The sequence below is a fragment of the Sceloporus occidentalis genome, unplaced genomic scaffold (genome assembly GCF_023333645.1).
Source record: "Sceloporus occidentalis isolate IW3139 unplaced genomic scaffold, rSceOcc1.0.p SCAF_13, whole genome shotgun sequence".
Taxonomy (NCBI): domain Eukaryota; kingdom Metazoa; phylum Chordata; class Lepidosauria; order Squamata; family Phrynosomatidae; genus Sceloporus; species Sceloporus occidentalis.
In genome coordinates this window covers 14190914-14214987 of record NW_028316993.1, presented here as the reverse complement: position 1 = coordinate 14214987, position 24074 = coordinate 14190914, and the positions used below count along the sequence as shown (strand labels likewise).

At 43.4% G+C, this 24074-nt stretch overlaps 1 protein-coding gene across 2 annotated transcripts in view; it reads left to right on the top strand.

Moving 5' to 3' along the window:
- CAP1 (cyclase associated actin cytoskeleton regulatory protein 1) overlaps positions 1-23837 on the top strand; it is a 49957-nt gene extending 26120 nt beyond the window's left edge. Inside the window, exons 1-13 of one of the 2 annotated variants that reach the window (XM_089479222.1) lie at positions 10453-10683; positions 11891-12012; positions 12462-12562; positions 15225-15302; positions 16181-16324; positions 16776-16861; positions 17587-17692; positions 17796-17985; positions 19098-19288; positions 19869-19992; positions 20441-20523; positions 21270-21413; positions 22400-23837. In XM_089479222.1, the coding sequence (XP_089335348.1) occupies positions 11901-12012; positions 12462-12562; positions 15225-15302; positions 16181-16324; positions 16776-16861; positions 17587-17692; positions 17796-17985; positions 19098-19288; positions 19869-19992; positions 20441-20523; positions 21270-21413; positions 22400-22483 (1443 nt within the window). In that variant the 5' untranslated portion in view covers positions 10453-10683; positions 11891-11900 and the 3' untranslated portion in view covers positions 22484-23837. Of the gene's footprint in view, positions 1-10452; positions 10684-11890; positions 12013-12461; positions 12563-15224; positions 15303-16180; positions 16325-16775; positions 16862-17586; positions 17693-17795; positions 17986-19097; positions 19289-19868; positions 19993-20440; positions 20524-21269; positions 21414-22399 lie in introns of those variants that run through there. The other variant, XM_089479221.1, reaches the window with a different exon arrangement.
- Positions 23838-24074: the final 237 nt, after the last annotated feature.

Here is a 24074-nt window from a genome sequence, read left to right as displayed (position 1 = left end):
ATATAAATGATGCATGGGTCATAAGAGTCCGGAGGTCGTGCCAAAGCCACACTCCATTCCTAAGCACTGGAGGGCAGCTTTGGTGCATCATTTAAACAGCATACCTCCAAAGAGACCCGAAGCAGCTTTATTTGGGCAGTCTGTAACAGGCCTAAATATCTCAGCAAACTACACACCCCAGGGTTCATCGCCTGGAGCCCTGGTAATTAAAGCAGTGTCAAACTTGATTAATTCCGCAGTGTAGATGCAGCCTCTAGTATGGGCTTGACTACAAGCAGGGAGGGATATTCAATATTTCCAGGCTGGTTTTTGGCTGTGGGGTGTGCATGCTTCTCGGCTCCACCGTGTGTTGCCTTGCGGCCTCAGAACTGCTGTGTCAGGAGGCTTGGATGGTACAGCCAGCCTCCGAGTGCTGCAGAGGTTTCCCTTTCATTTGGAGTGGTATCTGGATGTCCAGAGAGCCAGTAGTGCTTTGAGTGTTGGACTGTGGCTCTGGAGACTAGGATTTGATTCCCAGCTGGGTCATGAAACCCACTGGATGGGCAAGTCACACTCCCTCAGCCTCAGAGGAAGGCAATGGCAAACCTCCTCTTAACAAACCTTGCCAAGGAAGCCTCACAATATGGTCGTCTTAAGTTGGAAACTTGGCCATCGAAACCCACTGGGTGATCTTGGGCAAGTCACACTCTCTCAGCCTCAGGGGAAGGCAATACCAAACCTCCTCTTAACAAATCTTGTCGAAAAACAGCCACAATAGCTTCGCTTTAGGGTCACCCTTGAAGGCTCATAACGCACAGACGCAACTGGATGCCCAGATAACCTTTCTCATGCGTTCTGCACCAGTTAGTGCTGCCTAAACACAATGATTGAAGACCAATGTACCATTGGTGTGCCAAAAACATGGACAGAGTTTTCAACAACGACAAAATCTTCTGACAGTGTATGAGGCTTTCTCAAGGGTAAAAATCATCTTGTTTTAAAGGGACTGCCTATATTGTCCAGTCTACTCTGTGCATCCATTAGAACGTTGATTCCCAAACTTTGGTCCTCTGAGTGTTTTGGACTTCAACTCCCAGAAGTCCCAGCCAGCTTGGCCAATAGTCAGGAATTAGCACCTTATCACTGCTAACAAATGGTTTGCCTAGATCAGAGTATTTTTTATACACTGGTTCTAGGGTACCTAGGGCTGTTGGAGCCTAAAACATTAACATGGCAGCTTATGGCAGCATGGAAGGCACGACATGAATTTCTATAGGAGACGAAACCTATGTATTGAGTGAGGAGCATCTCTAGGAAGAGAGTCTTATCCTGCACTCAGTCCAGTAGATTAGGAGGACTAGCCTACATAGTAAGTGGGCTGAAGGTTTGCAAATATGTGTTGCAAAGAACCATTAAAAAGGAGATTTTGTGCCCTGGGAGAAGAAGGCCAGTCTTACAGCAGGTACTGTAATAGTAATTGTCAGCTGCTGACAAGGATAGACGTCTAAGACTCATCTTGGGATCTTGTTTCTTTGACCGTTGTGCAGTTGTCAGAGCGAATTGAAGAGGTGGTGGTGGATGGGTAGGTTAGCGTGCCGTGGAGATAGCAGCCGGGGGAGGATGTTCGGAGAAGACAGAAGCGTGTATGTCCTTTCCAAGGAAAATGTTGGTTCTTTAATTACGGGGTTAAAGCAACATGACAGTCTGAACAGGGCCAGGGTTAGGAATAGTTTGGAAATTGGACGGGAAATAGTTCCTTCTCATGGTCATAGTGGTTATATGTGGGCTGACTTTGGCTTGAAGGAATGTCTGTGCCTATAAGTGAGGTGGCTAATGATAGCCCCTTTACTACATGACATAAATCTACATGCTCCTCATGGTTTGCAGATCATAAGTCGTCCATTTCTGTGACTGAAGAGCATAACATGCATTTACTAGCATTACTATAATACTATTGCTAATCCTCCTAATAAGAATTAGTTTTGCACTGCTATCTTCACCCCTCCTGAGCTTTGGGGGTAATGTGTGTAATGTTCTGGGTGCCATGTCTGTAGTTGAGAAGAACTGTTAATTATGGTGTGGCGTGTTTGGTTAAAGGAAGGACATTCACCATAGATGTTGGCTTGAGCTCCTAGGAGGAAAGGCAAAGATGTATAGTACTGCAAATGTTGAAAATAATATGCAGTCATACTCATCTTGGTGTAGACATAAAGTATATATAGATAACACTGTTATCCACGGCATGTTAACTACGTACCTCATAGTAAAAGGTGACAATGGAGTGGAGGGGAGTCAGAATGCTATATATCTTCCTTTCCATGCCAGTCACAGGAAGGAAAGTCTTTTCTCACAGAGGACAGAAATATATTGGACTATTAGAAAGGCGGACATAGGTCCAAAACACACTGCAGAAATTATCCAGTTTGAGACCGCTCTATCTGCCCTGACTCAGTGCTAGGGAATCCTGGAAATTGTAGTTTATTGTGGCACCAGAGCTCACTGACAAGATGGCTCAATGTTTCACAAAACTACATTTCCCAGAAGCCAAGTCTCAAACTGGATTATTTCTGCAGTGTGTTTTGGACCGTAATGTTCTGCCACTCCTTTGCCACTTTACATACTAGAGGTTGATTTTTATTACTAAGCAAAAATGTTAAAGGTTGTGAACCTTTATGGCAGTGATGGCAAACCTTTGGCACCAGAGGTGGCACTCAGAGCCCTCTCTGTGGACACATGTGCCATCGTCCCAGCACAGAGTTTGTCAGAGTTTGTTACTAGAAAGCCAGAGGGACATGGCACTTTGCAATAAATAAGTGGGTTTTGGGTTGCACTTTGGGCACTTGGCCTCTAAAAGGTTCACCATCACTGCTTTATGGCTTTATTTATGAGAATGGTACAGCTAAGTTATGAAAATCCCTTCCACCAGATTTAATGACAGGACCTAAACAACAGATTCTGGCTGATCTTGGAAGTTAAACAGGGTCAGCCCTGGTTAGTACTTGGACTGAAGGCCACCAACAAATGCCAGATGATATAGGCCCCATTTCCAAGGAAGGCATTGGCAAAAACACTTCTAAATATTCCTTGCCTAAGAAAACCCTACAAAATTCATGGGGTCACCATAAGTTAACAGGCAACCTGAAAGTGTGCATGCGTGTCCACATAGTAATCTTCATAGCTTTAGAACTTGAAGAAACAGTTATCTGGAGAATGTGGTCTGTTATCTGTGATAGCTATGTGGAACTTAGATGCCCAGAGATAGTATACCTGAGGGTCAGATATTGAATACAATACAGGAGAAGGGAAGGTTTTCAGTCATAGCCTGTTTGTGAGATGCCTGATGCCATATGTTTTGCGTCTGTTGAAACAGAATGCTGGGTTACCTGGCCCTAAGTCTGGTCCAGCAAGGCAGCTGTGTTAAATGTAATTGCTATTGCTATTGAATTCTCAGCTTTGGAGCAGGTGCTGCATCCTCACAGATGTGGCAGCCTTCTTCTGTCTGTTGCTATACAGCTTTGGTAGTCAGATGTTGTTCATCCCAATAACTTTGGAGCTGTTGCAAGAAGACCTGTTTCTACCAAGTCATGAGTTGCGTGAGACGGATGCTTTCTACAGTTAGAAAGAAGGGGCAAAAGAGGGAAGCGGTATTTGTTTCTTTTTCTTGACTAGACGTAAGTAACAGACCCGAGTGAAAGCCAGTAACTGAAATGCTTGAGAAGCAGCAACTATTCCCAGGCTGAACCTGAAGAGCTTTGCTTCCAGATGTGCTCCGTTAAACAGGAAATAGTCCCAAGCCTCTTTCTGACAACTTCCCTGATTAACGTTTGGCAGCAAGCGATAGTGCAGCTCTCTGCAAAATGTTTTCGTAATGTGTCAGAGTGGAATCTTTTCATGTGAGTGTTTTTGCATTCTGTTCTCAGAAGGGATACTTGGCGGAGAACAAATTGGACTTGGACCTAGGTAATCCGGTCTCAGTGATCCACTACATCATGAGATCAGCTGAAGACAAGCTCAGAAGAGAGTGGCCAAGGCTTGAGCCTTCTCTGTAGTGGCTCCCCACATTAGATCTCATTCCTCAGACAGGCTTCTCTGGGCAGCTCTTTCCAAAATCTCAGAGGTCTTTCAAGTGCTGGAATAGCTGAAATGTTTCATGTATAACCTACATGCAATAGGCTTTTGATATGTTTTGCTATCTTTATGTGTTTGCAGCTTACTTTTGCATGCTACTGCAAGACCCTTTATGGCTGAGTTTGCTTTCTGTTCATATCCCACAAACATCAAGCTCTCAGGCTGCATCCACACTGTAGAGATAAACCGAGTTCCTCACCACTTTAATGCTATGGAATTCTGGGAATTGCAGTTTAGTGAGACATTTGGCCTTCTCTGTCACAGAAATCTGGTGTCACAGCCGACTACACGTCCTAGAATCCCATAGCACTGAGCCATGGCAGTTAGAGCAGTGTCAAATGGCATTAATTCTGCAGTGTGGATGCGCTCTCAGTGTGGCTTACTTCACAGCGCTGTTAAAAGGAAATAAAAGGGACCCGCGTGTTTTGCTGCTTCTTGGGGAGAGGATGTGCAGTGAGTCTTATAAAGAAAGAATAGTCCCAGCTATAGACTACTTTCGTCCCCTGCAAAGTAGGACAGTTTCTGCAGATTTCTGTGGGACCCATCTGCTAAAGCTGTTCTGCCCATGCCTCCTTGAAATAGCTCCATTTTATAGTGGCTTTGTGTGCCTGGAAACGTTATCCTGCAACTGCAGTCTACCCCTTTTCTCTTCACATCTACTATGAAAACATTCCTTTTCCATAAAGGATTTAAGTTCTCAGTCTCTATCCCTAGTTGAAACTAGTCCAGGGAATTTATAACTAAATCAGAGTTGCCTCTGCGCTGTATTTCCTTCTCCTCCTCCCTTCTTACGTATGCATCTCTCTTTCTCCCTCTCACTCTTCCTTCTCTATCCCTGACTATGTATGGATGTGTCAGGAAGCCATTGAAGTAGGGCTAGGCTCCCTTGGCAGCCGTGGGGAAGGGCTTGGGATCATTTATTTCCATTTTTGGATTGACCTTAGCTTGTTGTGTCATTCATGCTCTTGTCAACCATTAACACAATGGTTGATCATAGTTGATCAGCCCCTACAGTCGGTTATGACTAGACATTCATATCAAGGGAAAACCTTTACCTTTACCTTAATCCTAGTTACAGTTTGTTGAAATAACCAAACATCAGCTTGTGCAACTGACTCCGGAAACCAAAATTAAGATTAACTACCCTTGAGGGTTCAAGTATAACACTAAATTGTAGGCCATGAGAATAAAGTTTCCAGAAGATGGTTCTCCTGTTGGAGAAATTGTGGTTTCTGCCATGGCAAAACTTTAGATGGTAAGTTCCTTGAAACAAGGATTTCTCTCTGTTCTTTAAAATAAGGTTTCTGGGTAAAGCACCATGTATATCAAGAATAAGCAACTTCTGGTTCTGCAGTTGATGACCTGCAACTCCCATCATCCCTCATGTCAAGGGCTGATGAGGCTTCCAGTCCAGCAGCGTTCAAAGGGCCACACATTGGCCACCAATGATGCTTATCCACTGTTTTAAATAAATATGACTGAATATCCCACTTTGGAGGTGCATTGCTGAGAAGTACGTTGCATGGTCACTTCAAGCAAATTGAAGTGGAGAGGCTAACTTGTTATCTCATTTAGACATCTGAATCTTGTCTCAAGTTGCCAGCTCCAGTATAACATATGGCTTTGATACTAAAGTGACAAAAGGAAGGTTCAAATAATGGCATCCTTACGCTGTTCAGATGTTCCCACCTCACCTCCCTCTGAGGTTTAGTTTCATCTCACAGTCCTCCTGTTTCTCCACCATTCCTTCTTTCTGCATCTCGCATCTTTGGCAGATAAACGTGTTTTTTAGTTTCTGTTTTTAGACCAAGGTGTGTATGTGATGGCCTTTGCTTAAAGAGGATATAATTGAAGCAGAGGTAGTCTGTGGGTATTTTGTGATAGTTCATTCCTGGGAAAGGAGGAGCATGCCTGTAGCACTTGTGTTTTTGGATAAGGATGATAGTTAGAATCATAAAGCTGGCAAAGACCACAGGGACCATCCAAAGACCCATTGTCCCATGCAGGAAGACACCATCAAAGCCTTCCCAACAGACGACCATCCAACCTATGTTTAAAAATCTCCAAAGAAGAAGACTTCACTATTCTCCGAGGCCACATCTTCCACTGTCAAACAGCTCTTGCCATCAGGAAGTTCTTCCTAATGTTTACGTGAAATCTCTTTTCCTGCAGCTTAAGCACATTGCTCTGTGTTGCAATCTCTGGAGCAGCAGAAAACAAGCTTGCTCCTTTTTCAATGCTACATCATTTCAAGTATTTAAACATGGCTATAATATCACCTCTTAAGGTCTAAAATATTCCTGACCATCTGTGTGTGCGCCATGGTTGTGTGTTTGAGAGATTTAGCAGTACAACTTGGATGATTTTAAATGTTTCTTCTAAACGCTGCAGTGACAAAAAATGGAATCCGACTTGCTTGACCGCTCCTCACCCTGAGGCTCTCAGATTCCTGCAGGAGACATTACTAGTCTGAGTTGTAATAGTTTTTGCAACAAAATACATAAGAACTGAAGTCCTTTAAAAAGATCTTGCTTTGCTATCTCGTGTAATAAGTACTTGAAAGACATCTAAGTGTTTGGGAACCACTTGGCAGTTAGTATAGAGATGGAAAGGGCTGATAAATATGTAACATGGAAGCATTGCTGAGAGAATAAAATAGGAGATCGATGCTGTATTAAACCTTTAAACAATGCTGTATTAAACCTTTTTACTTTTAACATAGTTCTTTTTTTTCTATCACATTTCTTAGTTATCTTTAGGGACTGGCCTCAAACTCGAATATGAAACCATTATCTTGAAGTGTTTACAAACAGTGGTTTGTATTAATCATGGCTAGATATTAACCCCACCTAAGGTAGTTCCTACAGTCCTCTACTTAGAGGTCTCACTTATGTCTTTCTGTGTTTACATGTGGGAAGCATTTAGAACAATGAAATTAAGCCAAGATTTCATTGTGCTTTTGTGAGCTTAACCATGTTTTTCCCTCTGGATGCTGCTTAGCACAAACCATGGTTCTACTATATTGTGTGTAGAGATGCCTCACAAATTGATTAGCCTCCTACTAGAGCTTGCATCACCAGCCGTTAAGTTGAATTTGAGATTTGATATCCTTTAAACATAAGGAGGACCTTTTAGAAAGCTATTGTGATGTAGTAGTTTGGGCGATGGGCTAGCGCTCTGGGAAACCAGGCTTCAAATCCCTCTTTGGCTATGGAAAATCACTGGGTAAACTTGGGGAAGTCACACCCTCTCAACCTCTGAGGAAGACAAAGTCAACCCTTGTCTGAACAAATCTTGCCAAGAAAACCCCCTGATAGGGTCGCCATAAGTTGGAAATGAGTTGAAAGCGCATGGCTACAGCAACAAGAGCGTTTGGGATCATCCATAGCTGTAGTCTAAGAGCTAGCCTCTGATTCTCTCAGTGCTCATGTATTTCAAAGTGGTTCTCTCAAACCACAAGGGATGATTAGGGAAGTCTGATGTTCTAGAGACAAGCACAGGCTTCCTGGTATTCAGGAACTATTTTCATAGCAGCCCACTTCTAAAGAGGCCCCATGTTCCACTGCAGGCAGGCTTGCAACAGCTTGTCAGATTCCTCAGGGTTAGAAGCTGCTCTGTGCCTGAGCTTTCAAGTTGCCAGTAATCCCCGTATCTGAAACACAATCAAGTCAGAGGGTAATGGGGCTCTAATCCGATCAGACCCATATGGAATGCAGCGGGGCTCAGTAGTGCAGAATGGCACCTCTGTTTGCTCCATTAACCAGAAATCACTTAGGAATTGGTTTAATAAAATGGATGTAGAGACCCTGAAGAAACACAGGAAAGACTGCATGCTTTTTGCTGTCTTCATGTTCACAAAGTTATGAGGAGTATGAAGGAGAACTGATTATCACCTTGATTCTAATGCCCTTCCTTATTGCATGTTTATGTAACGTTATTCTTACAGTAGCCACTACACTAACTCCGTTCCTCCATTCCTGAAGCAAGAAAACCTCTCTGTTGCTAAAATTGATATGGTTATGGCCTTTGAAAAAAGATCTTACCAAACTGCCTGCCTACACATGGCTATTTTAGGCTCTTGTGGTATAAAGTAATAGAATTTGGAACCTTATTCTCTCACCACAGGAAATCAGGTGGGAGGCAAACTTTATCCTTTCAGCACTCCCATGAGTAAGTGGATTCGGAGAGAACAATTGTCGCAGAGTCATCCATTGAGGTTTGGGCATCAACAGAAATTCAAATCAGGATTTTCTCAATGTCAGATACGGATTTTTTACCCACATAGTCAAGCATCCATGGCTTGAAAATATCCCCACAAAAGGTATAAATTCTAAATAGCAAACCTTGATCTTCCATTTTATATAAGGGACACCATTTTACTATGCCATTGTATTTAATGGGACGAGATTTTGTCATCTACCGTGTGTGTGTGTCTTGGAACCAAACCACAGCAAATAACAAGGAACCCCCCCCCCCCCAGTACTAATCTATGACATGCACATGATGCTTGTGCAGCTAGAGAAGAGAACACTACACCTGTCAGCCCTTTGCTGTAGCTCAGTACCATTGCGCACCAAAAGGTCAATTCACAGTATTTTCAGATTGACCTGAGCAAGGTTGGTTGAAACCCTGGGAGATCCATTGCCATACACCACAAAGCAGGAGTGGGCATTTGCGAGGGCTTAGGACCCTGCAAGGGGTGGGTGCTCCAAACAAAGGCAATAGACAGAAGTGTCACAAATCACCGTCACCACCATATCCATTTATATCCTACCTTTTTCTCAGTCAAAGCAGTTTACAAAAATTAAAACAAGTATAGCAACAGCGGCTTGCTTATCATTGAGCCTGAGCCCATCAAGCAAAAGGATAACTGGGTTGGGACGCTATTACAGGTTTCTAAACAGCAGCTTGCCAGGCTGACTTCAGTGTGCAAGACTCAGCAGCACATGAACAGGCAGAAATAAACTAAAAGTCTAATAGTTATGGGGTTCCTTCTGCTTTATTGGGGACAAATGAGAGATTCCTTTGCTTCTGAAAGTGTACTGGTTTCTGAGCGAATGTGAAAGACTACGTATTCACCTTACTTTCACAAAAGATTCCTCTCTTTAAAAGCAGTGATCGTGGAATTTGTTGAAAATCAATGAGCTCTTTCCACATTTTGTTCATGTACTCAGGCAACTCTAAGAGGTCACTTTTCCACTTCTCTGTGAAAAAGTCAGGATTGCATGGAAGCTAAAGCAAGATGGAGCCACCTTTCTGAGTGAGCTTTTTCATTCAGTAATGGCTGCGTACCTTTCTGTAAAGGGGAAGTTAAAGAATTGCTGTGCCTGTTCCAGGAAGGAAGTTGTTCTCTTCCTCTTCTTGGAGGTCTGGGGATGTAGTAAGTGGAAGCAGCACATTGCATCAGTTTCTGGTTGTCTCCTTACTGGGTCTTCTGGTATTTCTTAAAAGTGGCAGAATGGGGTGGACACTATCTTTCAGTAGTATGTCAAACAGAAATCCTTGTTACAAAGTGCTTAACTTGCCAGGCTTTCTAGTCTCCATTGGCCTCTTGATCTCATGCTTTGCTTCATTGGCCTTAAACATGTGGCATCTCCACACAGCACATTCTCATAGGAGGCATGGGCTGGCATCCCAGTGCATTGATGCTCTACTAACATTGCAGCTCAGTGTGGATCAGCTCAAACTTCCAAACCATCCGTGTTATTGAGCCAATGGCTGCTGTACTATTTGCTTTAATGTCTAACCAGAGACAGCATGTTGTAATGGTTCAAGTGTTGGACTAGAATACCCGGAGGCCAGGGTTCACCTCCCTGCTCAGCCATGGAAACCCACTGGATGATCCTGGGCATATCATACTCTCTCAGCTTAAAAGGAAGGCAGTGGCAAACGTCTGAATAAATTTTACCAAGAAAACCTGATCACTGTAAGTCGGAGTCAACTTGAAGGCATCCAATAAGTAGCAACAAATGTACTGGGGTTGCATAACCCACATTGAGACTGTGCCTTCAGTTTTGCTGTGCAGGTAGTTTGATCTTTTTGCAATTTAAGGTGAGGGAGGGAGAGAGCCAGATGCATTACTCCATATTTTTAGGCCCCAAGTTACATCCAGTTATGTTTCCTGGTTTCGCTTTGGAGTTCTAAGGCAATATAAGGAAGTTTTGCTCAGCCTAGGGCTGTGATTCATGCTCCAAATGATGGCGGTGATTCATTGTGCAAATGACTTAGCTGATTAGAAAGTCGCTGGTCAGTGGCTCCCAGTGTTGTCATAGCATTAGCTTGATGGGCAGTGAGGGGGTGGGTGAATTGTATATGGGCTCAGTTTTAGTAGGCTATGGCCTGGCTCTGTGCTCCTCTGAAGGAGGCAGCTAACAAAACTTGTGTGTTGAAATCTTGTCTTTGGCATTCCTTGGAAAATGAAGTCTTGTTCAAAAGCATAAACAGGGGTGGCATTGTTCGTCATCTTGGGCAGCTGCTTGGCTTGGCATGTGCCATAGGACTGGCATGCTAATTTGGCCTCTGCTGGCACGGGATGGAGTTGTCTAGCTGGTGTTGCTTTTGAAGAATTTGGTTCAGGTAAGCTCGGTGGCTGTCTCAGGCTGTTCCTGGAGGAAACCTTTACAGCAGGGCTGCAGAAGGGATGGCTATCCAGATGCTGTGGAACTACAACTCCCATCAGCCCCTGGCCAGCATTGAGAGCGGGGCGGGTTAGTGGGCGCTAATTCAACATTGTATGGAGGACTGCATGTTTCCCAACCCTTTTTTACGATTAGATTTTAATATTAAGCTTATCTGTGAAAGTGATGCTCAAAGTGGTGGTCTGTGAGCTGGTACCGATCTTTAAGCCACTGGATGCCAACCCCTGGCACTTTATGGTACCTCGCTTCAGGTCACTTAAGATGCCTTGCTCTTGGGCCTTTTATCTTCTCCCTTGCAATAAGATCATCTTTGTGGGTTACTTACCTGTTATATAGCCATCACAGGCCTGTTACAGACTGCCAAAATAAAGCTGCTTCGGGTCTTTTTGGAGGTATGCTGTTTAAATGATGCATGTGTCCTAAGAATTTTGGCAGTCTGTAACAGGCCAATGTCTCTTCTAACTCTTCATTCTCCAACTGAGGGAAGAGGACATTTTGCTAGTAGCTTTCAGGGCAGAACACCAGCCACAGATGGAAGCAGGATGCTGGGCTAGAAAAATCGGGGGTTAGCTCCCTCAAGTAGGATTCATTGTCACTTTGTCTCTACCACTTTGTCTATAATCGTGAGTATTGGCTTATGCCTCTTTTGTTGATGATTCTTTATAGATCTCGGTATGAGTTTCTCCGATGAGCAAAGTCATTACTAAAGCAGCTAAGACTGAAACTGTTTTATTTGTCCAGATATGCATGAGAGCTTTCCAGTCATCACCATGCACAATAGGATCCTTGTAGAATGGAAACTATTGTGATGTTGGGATCAGGGCCTTTGGAGCCTGGATACTCATTTGGCGGCAGTAGTTCCCATGTGGCGCTCCAAGCACAATAATGAGATCAGGTAAACAAATAGAGTGGTTATATTGAATAAACCAAATATAACCACTCTGTTTTGTTTACCTGGTGTCAGTATTTTGCTCAGGTAATAAATACAGTTATTGAGCAGTACACACTGGCTTTTTGGCTGTTCATTGAAGGAACCTCTCACCAAAAAGACAGTCAAGAATCCTGTTTTGCTGTCAGGTTGTCTGTAGATCATATCTGTATTGACTGCATTGGCTTTCTTCCTAATGTGTGATCACACTTTGCAGGTGCTGAGAAATGACAGAGCTGCAGAACCTAGTTGAACGGTTGGAAAGAGCAGTGGGGCGCTTGGAGATGATGTCTCATGGTCCCAGCGTTCACGGTGGCTGTGGGGATAGCCCTCAGAAAGGTAAGATGTCTGGACTGAGCACCCTCTGTCCTGTTACCCCCGAATAACAAATTGGGTGGCCAGCATATGCAGCTAAGTTTGTGTAAACTGGGTTGGATATAAGAATAAAGGGATGGGAATTGCCCTCCTCACTAGCCCATGGCATGAATAGCCTAACTGTACTATCAGCTGTGATTGTAGCCCCTGTTGCCCCCTTTGTAGTCCAGCTGCTTCCCACTAAAAGTATTCATTTCATTAGAGCCAAGACTCAGGTGTTGATGGGTATCATTGTAATAAATCCAGAATACCCTGTAGAAGTTCATGGACATGTGTATTTTTGTGTGCATGATGGGGAGTGAAGGAGGAGGGAGGAAAGATGCTTACCACAAGTATGATTTGCAAATTTTTCAGTCCAAATGTGTCTGCTGTCTGTGGAGTCTCATCATCTGCTTTCTGTCTTCCCCCTGCAGGAGTAGCTGAGTATGTACAAGCCTTTGATGCTCTTTTGGCAGGTCCAGTAGCTGAATATGTGAAAATAAGCAGAGAGATTGGCGGCGATGTCCAAAAACACGTAAGGCTTGGGCTTCCTTCCTGTTTCCTATTTTGGCAAAACATGCAGTTCTGGCACTAAAACTCTAGAGTTTGGAGAATTGCCATCTGAGGCTATGGGCATTTTTACCCTAAAGAGTTGAAACAAACACAACAGAGATGTTACAATGAAGAATGGATTACGTGCCCATTTCCTCTCTAAAAAGTCTCAATTCATGCATTTTGCAAGATTGTCTTTGTTTGGTTGGCATTTTTTGGCAGTGCCTCAAAGGTCTTGTAAAACTTGTTTGGCCAGAGACTATAGCAGAAGAGAGGAAACATGAACTCGCCACATGCACAATGGCTTGGATACCACTCACAACTCTCTGGAGGGAAAAAAGAGGACATTTCCAAGCTGAGAAGTATGCTTGACTTGAAACTAATAACTCCACAAACCAAGCTGTAGCACCTAAAGCTTGAGGGGGTTCAGATTTGGTTTTGAACTTGCTACAGTCCACTCTCAGACTATAAGCTGAACTGACTGGGTGCCTGTCAATTTTTAGATGCCTTCAATGGTTGCCAAATCAATAGCATTGATGTTTAGCTTCTAAATAGCAAGTTTCAGAGCACTCCAGGTACATTACCCCCTAATTATAATCATGCCCATGTCAAATAGGGCTAAGAAAAGATGAAGACCACCTGAATTGATCAAGGAAGCCACAGCTGTGAATTTACAAAATCTGACTATGATGGTATCCCATTCATTAGACCAATATAAGTCAAAGCTGACTTGACAGCAAATAGTAACAACAGAGGTAGGATTTACATCATAGACACTGAGAGGCTGTGAAAATACTGCCTTTCTTGCCCCACCTCAACCTCACACTCACTCCTGAGTGGCTTGCACCCCACACCCAACTGTTACAGTACATCAGCAATGGCTTATCTTTATGCCTGAAAGTGTGTTTTTAGACTTAATGTATGGAGAATTACAGAAGGCACAAACCTATAGCAGTGTTTCTATCCTATGATCGTGACATCCTCACCACTTTCTCCATTTGTTTTCCAAGAGCTTTGTGGTAGGCCCTTGCACCTTCCTTCACCTCCACACCAAGGTTCCTGACCTTTGCACTTTTCTTTTCAGACACACACACTAGTCTTTGTCACTTTAATCCCATTCATTGTCCCTCCTGTTATCTGACTGATAACATAAACTGATACCAGTAGATAATACTTAGCCATTTATGTAGCATTTGAGATTGTTCAAAGGGCTTCACAATCTGAGTAAACCTTAAAAAGAACTGTGCAGGTTAGGCCAGTGTTACCGCCAATGTTACCATATTAAGCATAGTGCAGCTGAGTATGGTCGCTTTCCTAAAGCCAACTAGTGAAATCATGGCTGAAGTTGGTTGAATGCAGCAGTCTGTATTATCTTCTATATATGTTCATGTCTTGGGAGGCTTCAACTCATGTTTGTTCTTTGAATGGCTCCAGAGCCACTGGATTGGTTATTGTTGTTGTTGTGCCATCAAGTTATTTCTGACTTATGATACCATAAGGCAATCCTGTCATGGGGTTTTCCTGGCAGAATTTATTCAGAGGGGTTTTGCCTTTGCCTTCCTCTGTGGCTGAGAGTGTGTGACTTGCCCAAGATTACTCAGTGGGTTTCCATAGCTGAGTGGGGATTGGAACTCTGGATTTGCAATATTTTAATACAACCACTACACCACACTGGCTCTCTCTATCCCTTTTAGAGCTACCCAAACTATCTATTCTTTGACTTCAATCCCTCACCATCCCTTAGGCTCAGAATGCCTTGTCATGGTTTCTTCCCAATGGTAGCATTTCTTTTTCCAGATTGCTCACAATCAGCTGCTAAACTGTTGGGGGAATACTTATTTGCATTCATATCCTGCCTTTCCTTGATGGAGCTCATATTTTTCCTCTTTGCTGTCCCATTTTATTCTCACAATAATCATGTGGGGTATGTTAGGCCTAATGTGTGTACCTAGCCAGGGACTGCCTTGGTGAGTTCTGTGACTAAGTGAGAATCCATAAATCTCCCCTCTCCCAAATTCAACACCAATTTCCACACGCATTTGATAAGATGTCAAATTGTTAGCCCATGTTTTTAAAATCAAGACTACTACTCTTGTCCAAACAGCCAGGTCAATCCCCACTCAGCCATGGAAACCTGTTGGGGTACCTTGGGCAAGTCATAGCTGTTAACCTTAGAGGTGATGAATGACAAGTATCCTTGGAATAACTCTTGCCAAGAAAGCCCTGTGTTTGTGTAGCTGTAAGTTAAAGTTGATTTGAAGGTGCATAACAGCAGTAAAGGGCACACTGCCTAACTGAACTAGGGCTGGTTAGTTTGACCTGGGGGAAACCAGTTCTGGAGTTTTTTACAGTAATGTAAGTGAACTGTAGAAAACACATAAATCCCTACTGCAGGCCTCAGATTCATATGGAAGTCCTGTTTATCAAATCACTAACTTACAGTTTTAAGAGTTCAGTCGGTTTTTTGTTTGTTTGTTTGTTGTTGTTTTTTAGAGCTGTGATAAACTGTAGCAACAAGTAGGAGAAAGCAGGCCTATATCATGTGTGTCAGTGTTCCTTTTGCTAGCTGAATGCCATCCCATGTGAACAAATCATTCATATACTCTTTGCATTTCTGTTGTTTTCCATCTCGCCCAACGTTCAAGGCTGACATGGTCCATGCAGGGTTGATGACAGAAAGAGCTCTTCTGGTGACAGCATCTCAGTGCCAGCAACCCACAGCGGTAAGTGTGGAAAATGCTTTAGTATTTCAGCAGTGGCGCTAAAGGGCTAGCTGTAAAAAAAGGAAGTTGGTAAGGAGCCAGATTCTTTTTTCCAAAAGATGCCTCCAATATAGGAATTGTTTCTGCACAAGTTGCTGGCTGCCCTGAGTAGAGGGGAACTATGATTCATACAGAATTGTGATGGATAGTGTTCTGCGGGCTTCATTTCTGAAGTGTGTTGAAGTCCCTGCCAACACACTCATGATGCAAAGAGAAAGGGGGGATAGGGGGGAAAGAACTGTGCACGCCAGGGGTGGGCAACGTGCGGCCAGTGGGCTGTTTCTGTGATCCCTAGGTCTCATAAAATATTTTTGCCCAAAAATACCCTTTTGGGGGGGGGGGGTTTCACCACATGGGGGGGGGGGCTTTTTATGTCCAAAGAAGATATTTGAAAAAGAAACACAGAATTAAGCCAAAAGTGACTTTCAGTCGCTTCTTCATTTTAAAAAGGACCTCTCCTCTCTTGAGTGGGCTAAAAATACATTGAAAAATCGTCCATGCCACCTAGAGGGAGTTGGGGAGCATTTGGGAGAAAAAAGAATTTAGTTTTGGGGAGCAATGGGGGGTGTCAGTCCAAGCTCTCCTGAGGGGCTAATTCATCCCCCTAGCCCCCTACACTTGCCCAGGTCTTGTATATGGCATCCAGAGCTCCCTGGAAGAAGAAAATATTATGAATTTGGCTGTTATCCATTTTCAGTTTTTATACATGAATACTGTGCTGGGCAAATGACTGTGAGGTAGACAATTTAATGATAAAACAAGGACGGAGGCAAGAGGTACTCAATGTGCATAAAGTCACTCTGACATAGTTCAACTTAGTCTCAAAATTTTTCTTTCAGAACAACTTTTCATCCCTACTGAAGCCAATATCTGATCAGATCCAAGTTGTCCAGAATTTCCGGGAGAAGAACCGTGGCAGCAAACTTTTCAACCATCTTTCAGCAGTTGGCGAGAGCATCCCTGCACTAGGTTGGGTTGCCATGGTAAGGATTTCTAAGAGCTTCTCTGTCCAGGTGTTGGCACTTTTCCACCCAAGGTAATATTGAACCTCCACATTTTTGCAAAGTGTGAGAGGACTGCCTTAAAGATGCTCATTAGGATGTGCTGTTAGGATCAGCTACACTTTCTGATCAGTTACATCTAGATACTCTCTCAAGGAATATAGGGGTTTGTAATTCTGTATAAAGGATAGGAAATTCACTTTAGCTTCCAGTGATGAGGAATGATGGGAGTTGCACATCAACAACACCTGAAAACCAGACACACACTGATTTAAAGTTTGGAAGTTGCTAAAGTGGTTTGGAGCTCTCTTCAGCGTTGACATTTACCTTCTGTATCCTGATCCTAAACCTAAATTCAGGCGATTGCTTCCAAATGTGGGATTTTGATGACAAGCAGAGAGCTTGTGAACTAATGTGCATTCTCTTCTTGTAGGCTCCCAAACCAGGCCCTTATGTAAAGGAAATGACAGACGCAGCCACGTTTTATACCAACCGGGTCCTCAAGGAATACAAAGATGTGTAAGTTATGCTTGGCTCTAAAAATCCATGGGAGACTACAGACAGCTAGGATAGCTGGGTGGTCGCTTTGGGTTGCCCTGAAATTTAGTTAGGCACTGATCAACATCTCCCAAATTCTCTGTGGCTTTAGTTTAACTTTGCTGTTTGGGGGTATAGGAACAGGATAACAGAAATTCTGGAGGAAGTATAGTTCACGCCTCAAATATGCCTAAAGTAACATGGTTTGTGTACCAACAACACAGAAACAGGAGGAGGGCATAAAAATAGATCCAGAATCATATTGCCAGATAATACTGCTGTATGCACTGTGGAGTTGCCATGCCCTTCAGTGGGATTTGGCCACCTTTTGGGTGGGTTTAATAATCCAGGGCTAATTAAATTTGCCAGTGATATTGTATTTCACTGTTAAAAGATGAGTGTGGGGGTGGGGGGGGGAGGAAGGAAAAAGGTTCAAGGAAAGTGGTATTGCAAAGATGGGAACACTGCTAACTGAACCATAGATGGGTGAGAGCAGCATGGGAAGTGTACTGGGAAAGGGCAAAGTAGAATAAAGCCGGGGGTGGGAATTGCTGGATTTCCTTGCCAGAAGGTTTGAAGAGTTAGTTTGTGAAAAAAGCTCCAGCTGCGTACTAGGGGGCAGGTCATCTAAAGCTCCTGTTGCAGCAAGCGTTTCAAATATCTCTCTTACCTCAACCACATAGTTTCCCATCTCCTCTTTCTCCTAGCAATAAGAAGCATGTGGATTGGGTGAAAGCCTATCTGAGCATCTGGACAGAGCTGCAGGCGTACATTAAGGAGTATCACACCACTGGCCTGACCTGGAGCAAAACGGTGAGTACAGGCTGTGGGTTAATCCTCAAGCTATCCTGACACTCTTGACTCTTACCATTAGTTCTTAAAATTTATTCTGGATGTTTTTTCCCTTTCCCCTCAGGGACCAATCCCCACTGACAATGAAAACGGGTCTCAGACTCCTTCTCCTCCTCCTCATGGCAGCCCTCCACCACCACCGCCTGGCCCTCCACCCCCTCCCGCTCCTGCCCCTGTCTGTTCAGGCTCAGATGACTCTGCGTCCCGTTCGGCTCTTTTTGCTCAGATCAACCAGGGAGAAGCCATTACTTCTGGTAGGTGAACTCAGCAACAAGGGGCCCAACGGCTGTGGCCTAGGCAGAACCACTTGAAACATGAATTTCAGCCTTTTAAATTGGAAATAGAGGCATTGATGGTCTGGGGTCATTTCTTTGACTTGTTCATTTAGTGTGTACATGTATAGGGGTGTTTGGGATGGACAGAATCCATCTTCTCAGCCACACTGGTGCAGTCAAACACATGGTTTGAGCACTCTGTAGTGAAGGATTTATTTACCTTTTATTTACATAGCCTTACATAAAGGACCTTTGTTAGGCCTTTATATGCTACAGTATTCCTATGGTCAACTTGTACTCTTTTTCCATGATACACTTAACTCTTCCAGGGTATATTAATGTGGTCAGCACTGGTTATTACTTTTATGGAAGACTGCCAATGAATACCAGTTGCTGTACACTAAATTTCAGAGGTAGGAACTGGCAAAACCACCTCTTGAGTATTCTTTGCCTAAGAAACCCCTAAATGTCTCACAAAACTACAGTTCCCAGAATTCCCTAACATTGAGCCAAGGCATTTAAAGTAGTCTCAAGCTGGATTGTTTCTGCAATATATTTTGGACCATAGTGGATGTTCTGGAATACTTCAAATTGTGTAGGGCAGTTCCTTTTGTTCTCCAGTATTAATTACTGCTACAAGCATACTATTGACTTTCTTTTAAAGTGATGCTTTTAAGCCTTGTTTATTGACCCTATCGAGTAAAATCAAACTAAGTGGTACCAGGCTGGAGAAGGGTACAAACATATCAAGAGCCAGCAAGGGTGTTATAGCCTGACCGGGAGATGGATTAGTTCAGGGCAAGTTGTTGAAGAGAGAACTTGCAACAATGAGCTCTTGTAGTCTGATTCTGATGTTGCTTTTGTGGTCAGGGAAGACTCGCAGGTCTGCTCTGGCATGGAAAGAGGCAACATTTAAGGCTTTTCATGCTACCTCAGTGGTATAAGAAGGGGCTCCATTGCAGAGTCCTCTTGCTGCAAAGATAACTTGAGAACAAGACCTTGTTTTTATGGCACTGGGTTTGAAGCGGTCACTGGTCTCTACAGCTGGTTGCATCTTGAAGAGTGATGTTAATGACCTGTTTCCCTCCTAGGCCTAAAGCACGTATCTGATGACATGAAAACCCACAAGAACCCGACGCTGAAGAGCCAAGGGGGCCCAGTGCGAACAGGACCAAAGCCCTTCACAGCTCCAAAACCGACAGGTGCTCTGAACACCTCTCAGAAACCACCTGCGAAGAAGGAACCACCCATGCTGGAGCTGGAAGGCAAGAAATGGAGAGTGGTGAGTGTTGGGAGGCTAGAACACCACCCCAGATATTACCTGTTCAGACTGGCCATGCTAGCTGGTAAATTCTGAGAGTTGTAGTTGAAACAGAAATAATATCTGTTGTTCTTTGGCCACACCTGACCAAAGATTGCCTTAATCCCATTTCCTAAAAAAGGGCAGGTTATAAATAAAGTGTCTAATGAAATAGTTGCCTTGTCATAAATAAATCTTATGTCTGTTATTCATGAATTGATCTAGTAACGGATGGTATTTCAAAATGCCTTTGAAGCAAATGGCACATCTAGTTGGTTGTTAAAGGGTTTTTTGGTGATCTTTACATTGTTATAGTAGACGCCATTGCTAAAGAAGACTTGGCATCTGCAATTTTTAGAAGTATTTATCTTTTAAGGCCTGCTTCCCAGTTAATTGCAGTTGGTCTAAAGTTTTAAGAAATAGATGAACCATTGCAGTCCCAATGGGAGAGGAGAGATGTTGGATGGACACTGTTAAGTTCAGTGTAGCCCTAGATCTTCATCTGCACCTTCTGATCATCTTTGCAGAGAGGGAGAATGATCAGTCCTTTCTTTCCTTTTAGGAGAACCAAGAGAATGCCTCCAACTTGGTGATCAGTGACACAGAGCTGAAGCAAGTGGCTTACGTCTATAAGTGTGTGAACAGTACACTCCATATCAAAGGCAAGATCAACTCTATTACACTGGGTAGGTTTGCCTTTGTTTCTAGTGAATGTTCCCCCTCCCCTTAGCAAATGTCAGGAGGTATGGTTTAGCTGCTGCTACTGCTGCATTTCCATAAAGGAGATAAGTACTAACCCTTTTTGTATACTGTTGACAGTGCAAAAATAAGACACACACACAGAGAGAGAGAGAGAGAGAGAAATGTATTCACAAAAATATAAGTATTTTTTTATCTTTAGACTGCTGATATTAGTGATCTTATGTGTCGGATTCCTTGTTTAGGTCCTTAAATCTTTTTTTCAATTGTAATCCTCACAATTCAGGGGGATGCCACTGTAGTGGTTTGCTTAAGTCCAATGAGCAAATTAATAGCTGAAGTAAGAGGTGCATAAGTTTACCTTCTGAATGGCCATGTTACAGACACAAAGTAAAAATGCCTTCAGTAGTTCTTTTTGTGCCCCTTTCATTTTAGATAATTGCAAGAAGCTGGGTCTGGTGTTTGATGATGTGGTGGGAATCGTAGAGATTATAAACAGCCGGGATGTTCAAGTTCAGGTAACGTGGCCTTGGTTCCCCACCGTTATAACAGCCGTCACCCTGCTTTGTCTCTTTTGAAGGGTAGAAATTCTTCAGTGTGAGAGCAGGGAGGGAGAAGGGCTGTAGGAATTTTTTTCAGTTCTTGAAATAATAATAATAATAATTTATTTGTAGCCCACCCAATTACAAGGAATCCGGGCGGGTTACAGCAACAAAAATATATACAGAATACAATAAAAATTCAAAATTAGCCCCTTTCCAATCCCCAATCCCCCTCTCTTCCTCCAGGATGGAAGATGGCAGTTGTTGCCATGGAGGGAGGACTCTGTCTCTTGACGGCAGTCCCGATATCGTTGGGTTGCCACCTCTCTCCCTCCAGTATGGAAGATGGCAGTTGTTGCCATGGAGGGAGGGCTCTGTAATCCCTTCATTACAGTGACAAGGAAAATATGGCCATACATAGGGTGCTGGGCTACAGTTCACATCATCTTTGCAGTGCCATAATATTTACGGAGTTTCATGTTCACCAGCTGTCCTGCAACAGGAGTTCTTGGTGATATAGGCTCATAGTCAGCAAAGTAGCTGTAGTCTTCTGTAGTAGTTGGTAGTTCCTGACACACTTCCAAGGTAGTCCCATATTCAATGCATTTTGATGTTATCCAACTGGGATTTTAATCAAGGCATGGAGAACCAATTTTCCTGTTTCCTTTCTTGCGGGTGTGGTAGCGTCTGTCACAATTTGACATCTTTGCCTTTCTTCCTAGGTAATGGGTAAAGTGCCAACCATTTCTATCAACAAGACAGACGGTTGTCATGTCTACCTGAGTAAGGAATCCTTAGACTGCGAGATTGTCAGTGCCAAGTCTTCAGAGATGAACGTTCTTGTTCCCACGGACAGCGGTGACTTTGTAAGTCTTTCTGGTCACTTGGAGATTCAGTATTGGGAGACGATGGCTTTTAGAAGTGGGTGGTGGCTATTAGACTAACACCTAGAAGGAAATTTTGGGGGATAGTTTGTGGTTGAAGTCACCAGTCTCTTGCTGAGAAACTGGCTGGAGATCTGTGTTGTAAAAGGGACCTGAACTGGTTAAGTCCAGGTATAATAGGGGAAGCAGTTTTTCTGTAGTAGGGAGCAACATCCACATGCCCCATGTCAAAGATGAGGGAGTGGGAATCAAGAGGTCAAACTCAGTGAATAGGTACTGGATCCCAATGTCTTTTTCAAACCAATACTTTTCATGATTTCTCTACTGAATACATCTCTTCACAACTTTGTCCCTTGGCCTGGAGTTCATCTGACCATGATATCTTAGTGAAAGGTGGAGACCTTTTGGCCCACTGGACTTCTAATGAACATCAGTTCTACTTAGCTTGATAAGAGATTATGGGAATCCAAGACATCTGAGGCCCCTTTACACTGGACAGTTACAGCACTGTGGTTCAGTGTTAATTGCCATGGCTCTATTTTATATGGAATCTGGGTTTGTAGTCAGACACCAGAATTCTCTGACTGATAATTCTAAAATACCCCAAAACAGTAAATCCCAGGATATCATGGGATAGAATCATGACAGTTGAAGGGGTATTGCAGTGCTGTAATTGTGTGGTATGGAAGAAGCCCTAGAGAGTTAAAGGTTTCTCACCCCTCAGTGGAACCTTAACTTCCTGAGGCACTTCACTGGAAGTTTCATGCCATTCATCTGAACAATTTGTCTCTCTGTTGTGAGAGGAAAGTTGCTGAGTCCTTGGTCTGGTCCACCACAGCCTGTGACAGTAGAAGACATGTTAAAGTATGACTCCTTAGCTGACATACATAGGGCCAAAGTGACATTGAAGGCTGTCTCCAGGTGCCTCTCTTCAGAAGTGCACTGACTCTGCTGTTTTATTTCCCCAGAACGAGTTTCCCATCCCTGAACAGTTCAAAACGCTGTGGAACGGGAAGAAGTTAGTCACCACTGTGACAGAAATTGCCGGATAAACTGAACTGGCAACTCAATCACCCTCTCCTCGCCCCACCATTACTGTGGGACAAAATCAGCTTTCTTGGGGATGATTTTTAGATTTCCTGTACCTTTTCCGCTCTCAGTCTGCTTCTGTCTTCTTGAGAGACTCGCCTACCTTCCTTCACTGAAAATACCTCAGGCTGGGATTTGGGGTAGGGTGGCAGGATCATTTTCGTCAATCTATGGAACTACAGGAAGGTGGGATGTTTTCCTCGTGGTTGGACAAAACCACATCACCAATCAGGTTTTGTCTTTTCCATTTTTGCTGATTATCAGCAAAGCCATTATCAGTGGCTGGCTTCTAAGTGTTTTGTTTCCCCACTTCTTTCATTTAAGCAAGAAACGCTCTCCCTCTTGGAACGAGTATCAGGGTATGGAGTCCCCAGTAATGTGTATGTGAAAGTGTCTATGGCAGGTGTGGTTTGGGGAAGTACAAGGGAATTGACTAAATAATTAACCAGGGGTGTTTTTTAAACAAAAGTTTCCAGGAATGGCTTTGCTGGACCAAAGGCTGAGAGGACTGGGATGTGTCACATTCCTCCTTCCCTCTGATTATTTTTTCTCCTTCCTGTGTGCTCAGTGTAAAATTCTGTGTTGTGCCATGATGTTGGGGGAGACATCTCAGTTACAGGTGCCACAAGACAACCATAGAACAGACCTCCCCCAACCTTTTAGGGAGTCTGTCCAGCAGCTTAGGAAGCTGCCACTCACCCACTTCCATTTAAGGCCTCCTTTAAAGGGAAAGTTGTGCCCAAAGGGTCCCTCTTCTGAGCAACTCAACATTGTTCGGTCTTCCAGGACAGTTTATTTTCCCTTTGGAACCCATCTCTTTTTCTAAGGAGGGATGAGTTCTCCATTCCGGGTCAAGTATTTATTCTTTCTAAGCACAAGTTCAGTCATTTCATCAGCTTATTGACATTGTATAATAGAGTCTGGGAAGCTTTCCTTCTCTGGCTGTCCCTTTTCCTTGTTGCTTGGCTTCTTCCTCTCTGCAGAAAGTCTGGTGTGTGTTAGCAAGCATGGCGCTGCAGTGGTTGCGCCAAAGCCAAAAGGCATGGTACTGTACTGACCCACCAAAGGGAGCTACCTGTGCACCTGAATCGTAGTGTCTTGGATAGCATAAGCATATCTTATTTCTTTCTTTGCCAGCTAATGAGGTTTATTTTCCACTAAAAAGAAACTTAACAGAAGATATGCAATTCCTCTTTTTATTTTGAAACTGTCCTGTGACTTGTACTTCTCTCCTGAGGCTTGTGGAAATAAAACCTTTCTTATGTACTTAAAATTATACTGAAGATAGAATAAAGTTAATGCCAAGTTGCTCATTAAGGTGGTGGTCTTTTATTAAACTCACCCGCAATCCCATATTCCTAAACACAGTCCAAACCAATCCTTTGTTCCAGCCAAGGAAGAATCTTCATAGTAAGTACCAATCCTCTGATTTCAGTCTACAGTCTAATGATCACATCACTTGTCATCTTCAGGATATTCTTCTACCTTTATGTTGTCTCAATCCATGCATATATACACACCCCTTGTACATGTTAATGTATGTCACTTTCCATT